The following is a 12,500-nucleotide window of genomic DNA, read 5'->3' as shown; positions in this document are numbered from 1 at the left end:
TAAATAAGTTACTCGACTCACTCCTTGTATTCACTAGGAATATTCTTTTTTTTGTATCTACTTTTTCTCCCATTTTCTATTTTTCTCCCATCCCAATTTCGTATCGTCCAATTCTACCCTCCCCTGTCTCGAACGCTGTTAGGCCACGCCTCCCACAAGCCGGCTGCAATGTGGACCAAGCCTTGCAGCCGTCGCATCTTTTCACCTGTGCAGCGCGATCTCTCAGCGGCGAGGGTCTGTGTGGGAGGGACACGCCGCCCCCGTCGCTTCCTGATTCTACTGTGCAGGCGCACCAACCGACCTGTAGGAGTCGCTGTCCACAACGTCCGATCCCCACCCACCAGCTTCCCACCCCCTAATACTGCCAATTGTATTAGTATGAACGCAACGCAGAGAGCTGGGCTCGAACCCAGCATCTCCTGCGTTGGTGGCGAGTGCCTTGCCCACTGCGCCACCTAGCCACCCTCACTAGGAATATTCTTGTTAGAAAGATCCCCTCAATTCTGTATAACAATTTATCTATAAGTCTTGACAGACACGACCATTCCACCGGACATGTTTCTGCACAAGGTTTTACACTTCCAAAAGTGAGGTCGAATGCAATGAAGCGAACGGTCATGTTCCGAGGTATGCAGCAATGGAAATCTCTTCCCAGACATGTTACGCAGGAGAATAATAAAGGTTGTTTCAGAATATTGGTAAAACAACATTTTCAACGGGAGGAATTGACATTCCCTAATAGATATCAAAGGTGTTTACGTAAATGAAGATGTATGTGTCTGATAAGGAGATAGGGAGATATGTAAATGAAAATGCATGTGTCTGATATGGATATATTATTAGAAGATTGAATAATTGGTTTATATAAATGTAGATAATGTATTAAAAAAGCTAAATTGTATATTATGCTGTATTGTAAGTAAGTAAGTAAGTAAGTATTTATAAAGCACCTTTCATACATGTCATGTAGCTCAAAGTGCTGTACACAATTATAGGCATATATAACGATAAAAGCAATAAAGTCATAGTGATCAGTTAAGATCAATGTTTAAAAAAAATTATAATAATAATAATAGTAACGTAAAAATGAAAATAACGTAAAAACAGTCATTTGCTTACCAGTTTGGGAGAACAGGTCCGCACAAACATTTCCGCTCAGTGGCAACCGGAAGTGCACTAAACCAATGCACTTGTATTGTAGGTAGCAATGTTTAGCTCTTATAACGCTAGTGTAGTTACGTTTTTATCAGTGGTCATAGTTGGGTCCATAGTGCTTTACCAAGTCCCATGGATCCATCAGTGGCCGTGTATTGTGGTAGAAAGAAAGAAAAAGAAAAACGTATAAAGAAAACAGTCTAAAGTTTGAAAGTTTGGGAGGTCCGCAAAAACACGCCTTCAGCTCAGAAGCTGAGGCGTGTCAAAAACTTTTGAAAAACTGGAGGCGTGTCTCCTATTGTACCCATTCCTTCATCTAAAAAGTTTGAAAGTTTGGGAGGTCCGCAAAAACACGCCTTCAGCTCAGAAGCTGAGGCGTGTCAAATTTTTTTGAAAAACTGGAGGCGTGTCTCCTATTGTACCCATTCCTTCATCTAAAAAGTTTGAAAGTTTGGGAGGTCCGCAAAAACACGCCTTCAGCTCAGAAGCTGAGGCGTGTCAAAAACTTTTGAAAAACTGGAGGCGTGTCTCCTATGTACCCGTTCCTTCATCTAAAAAGTTGGGTCCACAAGGCTTATCCTAGCCTCATGGATCCATCAGGTTTTTCCAAGCCATAACTATTTGTAAGCTAGACTGTATAGGTACGTTTTTAATTTTCCTTTAAAAATGTGTATAGAGCTGGCGTTTCTGATGTGTGTTGGTAGTGTGTTCCATAGTTTTGGGGCATAGTTGGCAAAAGCCATACTTCCTATCCTTTTTTGGTTTCTGGGCATGTCTAGTAAACCTGTAGTGGATGACCGTAGCGTTCTTGAGGGCAGATAACTAACTAGGGAATTTGCTATGTATTTTGGGCCTTGCTCATTAAGAGCTTTATATGTTAGGAAAAGGACCTTAAAATCAATTCTATGAGTTATTGGAAGCCAGTGCAGAGTGGCCAGGACTGGAGTGATATGTTCTCTTCTCCTTGTATGAGTTAGTAATCGAGCTGCAGAGTTTTGGATAAGCTGAAGCTTCCCAATGGTTGCTTTGGGAAGACCAGTGAACAGTGCATTACAATAGTCAAGCCGACTTAATACAAAAGCATGAATAAGTTTCTCTGCATCCTTTTTATTTACGAAAGGTCTTACTTTCGCTATGTTTCTTAGGTGGAAGAATGACGTTTTCATGGCCTTATTTATATGAGACTTAAAGGTCAGGTCTGAGTCCAAGATGACACCTAGGCTTGTAACCTCAGTCTTTACATAGGATGACAGACTCCCCAGGTTTTTACAGAGCACTTCCCTTTTCGCTTTTGGGCCGATCAATAGGATTTCGGTCTTGCTTTCGTTTAATTTTAGGAAGTTATTGTTCATCCACTTGTTTATTGCTAACAGACAATTTGTAATGGACTGTATGGCTGTAGTGTTATTTGGTTCTGCAGAGATATATAGTTGTGTATCATCAGCATAACTATGGAAGCATACATTGTGGTCTCGAATGATGTCCCCGAGGGGCAGCATATATAGTGAGAAGAGTAATGGACCAAGGCAGCTTCCTTGTGCGACTCCAAAATTGCTGTCATGTTCCTCGGATACATTGTCTCCAAGCTTAACATAGAACCTTCTCCCCTTAATGTATGTTATGAGCCAATTTAGTACATGATCGGAAAAGCCAACCAGTCTTTCTAGACGACTGATCAAGATATTATGGTCAATCGTATCGAACGCTGCACTAAGGTCCAATAGGACAAGAATTGAGACTTTGCCAGCATCGGAGTTTAGCCTGAGGTCGCTAACTATTTTGGTAAGGGCAGTTTCAGTGCTGTGATTTGTTCTGAAACCTGATTGTAGTTCCTCCATGATGTTATTATCTTTGAGAAAGGAGTTTATTTGTACTGAGACTATCTTTTCTAATATCTTGCTGATAAATGGAAGGTTCGATATTGGCCTATAGCTTTTTAGTTCGTTTACATCTAAGTTTGTTTTCTTTAGTAGTGGTTTTACTACAGCCGTTTTAAATGCATCTGGAAAAGTGCCTGTTTGAAGAGACATATTTATGATTTCAAGGACATGATTTGAGACACTATCAAACACCCGCTTGAGAAATGCTGTTGGTATAGGATCGAGGCAGGAGGTGGCGGAATTACACTCAGAGACAATCTTACAGAGGTCAGGTAATGTAATACATGTGAATTCTCCCATAGTTATCTCAGGTGGGGTTTCACTCATAGCCAGATCTATATCAGCGGTAATGCTTGCTCTAATCAATGATATTTTTTCATTAAAGAAAACTGCGAACTCTTCACATTTTGTGGCTGATTGCTGCGGTATATGGGGGGGTGGTATGTTAATCAGCCGGTCAATGGTGGAAAAAAGTACCCTGGAGTTACCCATATTTTCTGAGATCATTTTGGAAAAATATTCCTTTCTCGCAAGTTGTATTGCCTTATTGTATGCGCCCATGGCGTCTTTGTATAAATTAAAGTGAGCTGTGAGTTTGAGTTTCCTCCATTTTCGCTCGGCTATCCTACATTTTCTCTTGTTATCTTTAACATTGGTTTTATTTAGCCATGGAGAGATTCTATCAGTTTTTACCTTTTTAACCTTTAGAGGGGCAACAGTATCTAACACAGTTGACAAGGTGCTGTGGAAGTTTTGCACTTGCTGATTTAAGGAGGATTCACTGCATTGGTCATATGATTTCATCATACTAGAGAATTTTGCTTCAGCTCTAGCGTCCAGAAGCCTTCTGTGAACTAGGAATTCGCTTCTGGTCTTATGTAATATTAGGCTTGTACCATAGAACACACAATAATGGTCAGAAATTGGAATTTGTTTTACTGATATATTCTCAATGTTTAGCCCTGTTGTTATTAGTAGGTCCAGAGTGTTGCCATGTTGGTGGGTGGCCTCGTGAACATGTTGCATCAGTCCAAAACTGTCCAGTAGGTTCAGAAACTCACAACCCCTGGGGTCATCCTTTTTGTTGATATGAATGTTTAGATCTCCATTAAGAATGATTCTATCATACCTGGTAATGCAGATCGATATGAGTTCTGAAAATTCCTGTATGAAGAGTGGCGAGTACCTTGGTGGTCGATACAATGTCACACATATTACTGGCATTTCTGTTTTCAATACAATAGCAAGGTATTCAAATGATAAAAATGTTCCCAGGTCAATATCATTGCACACAAATTGAGTGGAGATGATTGCTGCTATTCCGCCTCCCCTCCCACTCTGTCTGTTTGATTGATAGAATTTAAAATTGGAAGGGCAGGTCTCAATCAGTGTTGCTACACCAGTGATATTGTCTAACCATGTCTCTACTAAAAACATACAATGTACACCATGTTTTACTATGAGTTCATTTATCAGAAATGATTTTTGTTTCAGCGCTCTAACGTTGAACAGTGCTAGTTTTAGCTGTACGGGTTCTGTAGTGGGGTGTGAGATAGTCTGTGGTTGAACACTGATATTGATAAGGTTAGATTTACATATGGGACGTGATAATGAGTAATTGATTAGTCTTTTGGTGATCAGAATCGGGATGACACTCAACGTGTTTTTTTGTAGTTTAGGCTGCTTCTGTATATAGTCTACAGAGCTAGATATGGTTGGTTGTCAGGCCAGTGATGCTATACTTTGTATGACGTTATGTATTAGCACATTTACCCCTGATATGTTTGGATGGATGCCATCGGGTCTGTAATGGTCTTTCCTGGACCAGAGCAGATCAAAGTTATTTATATAGCAAAGTCCTATAGTAGTACAGTGGGTCTGTAGCCATTTGTGCAACCAGAACAGACGGCTAAATCGCTCAGATCCACGACCTATGGATGGAATGGGGCCAGACACAATGCATATTTTACCCAGGCTTTCAATAGTGAGTATTAGTGATTCAAAGTCAGATTGGAGTTTAACGGATTGTCTAGCCATTACGTCATTTGCTCCGATATGAATGATAACGGTGTGGGCGGACGGATATCTCTCGATGATTTCGGGAGTACACTCAAGTAAGTCAGTAACTTTTAAAACGGAAAAACAATACGTAATGCCGTGTGGTATTTGCAAAAACCTGGTGATGGAATCTCCGATGAGTAGGATCTCTGGCTGTTCCTGGAAGCATTCCCCGTCGTAGATGGCCAGGTTTCTATGGTGAAAAGCCGCAGGAGTAGCGTCTGCATTGCTGGCGGAGTTAGACGGTTGGTCGGGCAGCAGCGCCGTGTGGAGGGGCTCGTTCACAGCGGCATTTCCATCGATGACACTCGCCGTTTGAATGATCATACTGGTATGGGCTGCAGAGCACCGCAGACGAGGGCGTTTAAACTTTGGGGAGTCGGACCCATCGCGTGAGTCTGGGGAGCTTGGCGATGCGAGAGCAAACAGGGCAGAGCGCTTTCTGCTCTGGGTTGTAGATATATTTCCATGGTTGAGTTGTGAGCTGGAGAGGGCCGCCGTCCTGGCAGCTTCGCTTGGAGCCTGGCTAGTAGCTAGCAACGGATAGTCTTTGAGCAAAGCTACATTACTAGCAGCAGGAGACGGAAGCGAGGGAGAGCCTAGGAGGCTGGAATTATTACAAAGAGGATTGAATCGGTTTGATAGTTGAGGTGAATCAAAGGGATCATATAGAGGAAGGGAGAGCTTCCGTCGGCCCCTCACCACTGTCGCCCAGGAGGGACTACTGGTGTAGCCTGCGTCCGCTTTTTCCATGCTAGCCAGCTTGGACATTAGCTCCGTTTGACGCTTGAGAAGATCCATTACTAGTATCTCGATGGTCTTCAGTTCCGTTCGCATTTCTGCGACATCTGATGTTGGAGCCATTTCCTCGGGGGAGTTTAGCACTGTTAGTACTGTAGCGTGTAGCTGTAGCTATGGCAACAACAAGCGCCGATAGCTTTAGGTCACGTCCAGTAAAAAGTCACATAAAACCAATAAATCCAACAGTATAAACGATAAGAGCAAAAGTCACAGTGATCAGTTAAGATCACTGGTTTAAAAAATGGTAGAAAGAAAGAAAACAGTATAAAGTTTGAAAGTTTGGGAGGTCCGCAAAAACACGTCCGTTCAGTAGTAAGTAACCGGAGTGTAGTGGATCCAACCAACTAACACACAGGAATGCAGGAGGAGGAGCTCAAGGTCCAGTCAAGTTATCCTGACAATTATCCGGATAACTCAATTAGCCAGGTACCATTGTATTATGAATGGATTAGGAGTATGTCTCGTTGTTTGTCTGTATGCCATGTGAATGTCTGAGTGTATAATGTGAGTCTGTAACTGTACTTGATGTGTTATGGACCCCAGGAAGAAGGTTAATGGGGATCCAAATAAACTTAAACTACAACCAGACACATCATACAACACTACACCACGGTACTATAACCAGTCAAAAGTTAACACCTTTCTTAGGTTTCACTTTCATTTGGTAATGGGCACAAATAGAGAGTGATTTGGACAATGTGCCCCTAGCGGTTATGGACCTGCATTAGAGAATGAGAGTGAGTGTGAGTGAGTGAGTGAGTGAGTGTGAGTGAGTGAGTGTGAGTGAGTGAGTGAGTGAGTGAGTGAGTGAGTGTGTGAGTGAGTGAGTGAGTGTGTGAGTGAGTGAGTGAGTGAGTGTGTGAGTGAGTGAGTGAGTGAGTGAGTGAGTGAGTGTGTGTGTGAGTGAGTGAGTGAGTGTGTGAGTGAGTGAGTGTGTGAGTGAGTGAGTGTGTGAGTGAGTGAGTGTGTGAGTGAGTGAGTGTGAGTGAGTGAGTGAGTGAGTGAGTGAGTGTGAGAGAGTGAGTGAGTGATTGAGTGAGTGAGTGAGTGAGTGAGTGAGTGAGTGAGTGAGTGAGTGAGTGAGTGAGTGAGTGAGTGAGTGAGTGAGTGGGTGGGTGGGTGGGTGAGTGAGTGAGTGAGTGAGTGAGTGAGTGAGTGGGTGAGTGAGTGAGTGAGTGTGTGAGTGAGTGTGTGAGTGAGTGAGTGAGTGAGTGAGTGAGTGAGTGAGTGAGTGAGTGAGTGAGTGAGTGAGTGAGTGAGTGAGTGAGTGAGTGAGTGTGTGAGTGAGTGAGTGAGTGTGTGAGTGAGTGAGTGAGTGAGTGAGTGAGTGAGTGAGTGAGTGAGTGAGTGAGTGAGTGAGTGAGTGAGTGAGGTTACATGTATGTGTCCTGAGTGACAATTGTGGTCATCACTTTGAAAACAAAAACATGAATAAATAAATTATAATGAAACATGTTTGAAACAAACAAACAAAACTCAGTAAAAGCTTTGTGAGAATGATATATATATACAATGTAGAAGCCAAAACCGACATAATTGGAAGTTGTATTGTTTATGGTAATATTATTGTATTTATGTTTTGAATACTAGGGGCACACCATTTCTTAGTATAATAGGTTATGCACCTGCTGAGAGGAACATTTGTCCTACCCGAGCAATAGGGGAGGTTCATTGATCTAGTAATATTTGATGTCAATATCTTATGTATCTGAGCACCCATTGTCTCCCCACGATGCAGGCTGCAGGACCGTGGCTCTGTGTGTCTCCCTGCATCCGGCCTCACACACACACACACACACACACACACACACACACACATATACACACACACACACACACACACATATACACACACACAGCTGTCGGGCCCCTTTGATTTGTTGGGTCTGTTGCTCGGCCAGTGGAGACTCCCTTCATTCTCTCACACGCACACACACACACGCGCACACACACACACACACACACGCACACACACGCACACACACACACAGCTGCACCCTTGTAGGGGCTTGTCTCTCTCCCTGCATCTGCATCACCTCCTAGCCCCCCTTCTTCTGACACAGGCACACACACAGACAAGCACACACACACACACAGACAAGCACACACACATACATACACACGCACCCCTCCCTTCTCTTCCTTTGTCCATGAGGGCTATAAATGTCAATGTGTGTCTTCATTCTGGACGAGAGGCTGAGCCCGTGGGCTGCAGGAGTTCTCTTCTCTGTGTGTTCTTGTGTTCGACAATAAAGACACCGTCTGATACAACTTTGTCGCTTGAATCTGTCAGCTGGTTCATACTAATATCAATCTAAGGACTTGGGTGGATGAATTCCCTTCAAATGGAGGCGCTGCTGAGATTGATTTGGGCCAGCTGACCAGCCAAGAAGGACGGAACGAGAACTCCTGACATCAGAAGGAGGAAAGGAGACATGGAGAAGAAAAGAGACGGTGCAGAAGATCCAGACATTCACAACAGCTGTCTGAATCAGGGGAGAGATGCCAGCAGCAGGCCCTCAGACGTCCGAGACGAGACCACCAGACGACCCTCGACCAGGAGACAGGCAGGAGGAGACGGAGGACAGGCCGGAGATGAAAATAGGCATACTGGAGGAGGAGGCAGCTAAGCAGCAGGGGCCAGACTGCCGCCCCATATCCCCTCCGCCCAGCGACACCGCAGCCGGTACACAGATCATCTACGACAGGAGGGAGGGAGCGGCGGTGGGAGAGCACTGATGCAGAGCTGAAGAGCCGGTGGGCCAGCTGGGGAGAGGCGGAGAGGATAGTCCAAAGACACTGAGGCAGCAGACCAGAGGAGACACTTTTGCCTATAAGACCGCGCCCTGGAACGGGAACCAGCTCAGGAAGGGGCCCTTGCCCTAGAAGACGGGACCGGCCCAAGATGGGGGGTGTACTGTAACAGAGGGGAGGAAGCGCCCTGATAGACGTTGGGTGTACCTGAGTAAGGGGGGTCCAAAGGGGTTAGGTGTATTTTCTGAAAAGTTGCAAATCTGTGTCTCTCTCTTTCTTCTCTCTCTCTCTCCCACTCCCCCCTCCCTCCCTCTTTATCTCTCTCTCCCCCCTCTCTGACCGTTGTTCATCCCTTCTGGTTTAGGTGTGATGCGTGTAATGGATGACAATCGACGGGTACAGATCCATCAATGAACTGTTGTGTTGACATATTTGATTTATATGTCAAAGGGGGATTGATAGGTTTAGTTCATTGATCTAGTAATATTTGATGTCAATATCTTGTGTATCTGAGCACCCATTGTCTCCCCACGATGCAGGCTGTAGGACCGTCGGGGCCGTGGCTCTGTGTGTCTCCCTGCATCCGGCCTCACACACACACACACACACATATACACACACACAGCTGTCGGGCCCCTTTGATTTGTTGGGTCTGTTGCTCGGCCATTGGAGACTCCCTTCATTCTCACTCACACTCACACACACACACACACACACACACACACACACACACACACACACACACGGCTGCACCCTTGTAGGGGCCTGTCTCTCTCCCTGCATCTGGAACTCATCACCTCCTAGCTCCCCTTCTTCTGACACAGGCACACACACAGACAAGCACACACACACACACAAGCACACACACACATACATACACACATACCCACATGCACCCCTCCCTTCTCTTCCTTTGTCCATGAGGGCTATAAATGTCAATGTGTGTCCTCATTCTGGACGAGAGGCTGAGCCTGTGGGCTGCAGGAGTTCTCTTCTCTGTGTGTTCTTGTGTTCGACAATAAAGACACCGTCTGATACAACTTTGTCGCTTGAATCTGTCAGCTGGTTCATACTAATATCAATCCAATGACTTGGGTGGATGAATTCCCTTCAAGACGCACAACTGTTCTGTTCTCAACAATAATTTTCTTTGGATAATAAACCTTACGGATTTTACATAGAAACAGCGCGACTCCGGAGGAGATGCATTGCTCCCGAGTCCCAAGAGGAGTATCACGCAGGACTGAAGAGCTCACAGCGCGCATGTAATGAATCCGCGTTTTGATGACATCATCACAACAACACGCGTTGGGTTACAGGTTGCTTCTGTTTCTGTGATATATTTTCGGTGAAAAAACTCTTTCGGCCAAAAGCCGAAAGGCCATTTTTGGCCATTTTCGGCCGAAAACTTTTGGTGGCCGAATTTTCGGTGCATCCCTACAAACTACATCAGCTGCAGCCTGGACATTCAACTCTGTCAACATCCACAATCTAAGTAGGTGTATCATGGCGCATTGTCAAGTTATTAGGGAATGACAAGCGGCCACTACAATACAGTATATAACTTGTGTGCCAACCCCCCCATCATCTCACCAGCGGCCACTACAATACAGTATATAACTTGTGTGCCACCCCCCCCATCATCTCACCAGCAGCCACTACAATACAGTATATAACTTGTGTGCCACCCCCCCCCATCATCTCACCAGCGGCCACTACAATACAGTATATAACTTGTGTGCCACCCCCCCCCATCATCTCACCAGCGGCCACTACAATACAGTATATAACTTGTGTGCCACCCCCCCCCCATCATCTCACCAGCGGCCACTACAATACAGTATATAACTTGTGTGCCAACCCCCCCATCATCTCACCAGCGGCCACTACAATACAGTATATAACTTGTGTGCCACCCCCCCCCCCCATCATCTCACCAGCGGCCACTACAATACAGTATATAACTTGTGTGCCAACCCCCCCATCATCTCACCAGCGGCCACTACAATACAGTATATAACTTGTGTGCCACCCCCCCCCATCATCTCACCAGCGGCCACTACAATACAGTATATAACTTGTGTGCCACCCCCCCCCCATCATCTCACCAGTGGCCACTACAATACAGTATATAACTTGTGTGCCACCCCCCCCCATCATCTCACCAGCGGCCACTACAATACAGTATATAACTTGTGTGCCACCCCCCCCCATCATCTCACCAGCGGCCACTACAATACAGTATATAACTTGTGTGCCACCCCCCCCATCATCTCACCAGCGGCCACTACAATACAGTATATAACTTGTGTGCCACCCCCCCCCATCATCTCACCAGTGGCCACTACAATACAGTATATAACTTGTGTGCCACCCCCCCCCATCATCTCACCAGCGGCCACTACAATACAGTATATAACTTGTGTGCCACCCCCCCCCCCATCATCTCACCAGCGGCCACTACAATACAGTATATAACTTGTGTGCCACCCCCCCCATCATCTCACCAGCGGCCACTACAATACAGTATATAACTTGTGTGCCACACCCCCCAACATCTCACCAGCGGCCACTACAATACAGTATATAACTTGTGTGCCACCCCCCCCCCCCATCATCTCACCAGTGGCCACTACAATACAGTATATAACTTGTGTGCCACCCCCCCCATCATCTCACCAGCGGCCACTACAATACAGTATATAACTTGTGTGCCACCCCCCCCCCCATCATCTCACCAGCGGCCACTACAATACAGTATATAACTTGTGTGCCACCCCCCCCCCATCATCTCACCAGCGGCCACTACAATACAGTATATAACTTGTGTGCCACCCCCCCCCCCATCATCTCACCAGCGGCCACTACAATACAGTATATAACTTGTGTGCCAACCCCCCCATCATCTCACCAGCGGCCACTACAATACAGTATATAACTTGTGTGCCACCCCCCCCCATCATCTCACCAGCGGCCACTACAATACAGTATATAACTTGTGTGCCACCCCCCCCATCATCTCACCAGCGGCCACTACAATACAGTATATAACTTGTGTGCCACCCCCCCCCATCATCTCACCAGCGGCCACTACAATACAGTATATAACTTGTGTGCCACCCCCCCCCCCCATCATCTCACCAGCGGCCACTACAATACAGTATATAACTTGTGTGCCAACCCCCCCATCATCTCACCAGCGGCCACTACAATACAGTATATAACTTGTGTGCCAACCCCCCCATCATCTCACCAGCGGCCACTACAATACAGTATATAACTTGTGTGCCAACCCCCCCATCATCTCACCAGCGGCCACTACAATACAGTATATAACTTGTGTGCCACCCCCCCCCCCATCATCTCACCAGCGGCCACTACAATACAGTATATAACTTGTGTGCCACCCCCCCATCATCTCACCAGCGGCCACTACAATACAGTATATAACTTGTGTGCCAACCCCCCCATCATCTCACCAGCGGCCACTACAATACAGTATATAACTTGTGTGCCACCCCCCCCCCATCATCTCACCAGCGGCCACTACAATACAGTATATAACTTGTGTGCCACCCCCCCCCCATCATCTCACCAGCGGCCACTACAATACAGTATATAACTTGTGTGCCACCCCCCCATCATCTCACCAGTGGCCACGGCTCGGAGCTTCTTCAGCAGCTTGACGTGCGAGTCAGGCTTGATGTGGGCGCTGACGTGGGCCTGGCAGCCGGCGGCCTCCAGCAGGGTGTAGTAGTAGAGCAGGCGGCCCAGGTCGGTGCCCTCCACGCTGGGCAGGACGTACTTGGTCATGTGGCCGTAGAAGGCCTCGGGGTCGGACCTCAGCGTGTC

The 12,500-nt window shown here is 46.2% G+C and overlaps 1 protein-coding gene across 1 annotated transcript in view; it reads right to left on the bottom strand.

Moving 5' to 3' along the window:
- Window positions 1-12,500, bottom strand: part of LOC311228417 (NBAS subunit of NRZ tethering complex-like) — a gene marked incomplete at its 3' end in the record, with an annotated part of 401,827 nt that overhangs the window by 45,708 nt on the left and 343,619 nt on the right. Inside the window, 1 exon segment of the mRNA XM_084314324.1 lies at window positions 12,299-12,498. Coding sequence (XP_084170450.1) covers window positions 12,299-12,498 — 200 coding nt within the window.

The sequence above is a fragment of the Notolepis coatsorum genome (assembly GCF_963971535.1).
Source record: "Notolepis coatsorum genome assembly, chromosome: 5".
Classification (NCBI taxonomy): domain Eukaryota; kingdom Metazoa; phylum Chordata; class Actinopteri; order Aulopiformes; family Paralepididae; genus Notolepis; species Notolepis coatsorum.
The sequence above is the reverse complement of the archived record's forward strand: the minus strand, read 5'-3'. Positions and strand labels throughout refer to the sequence as shown.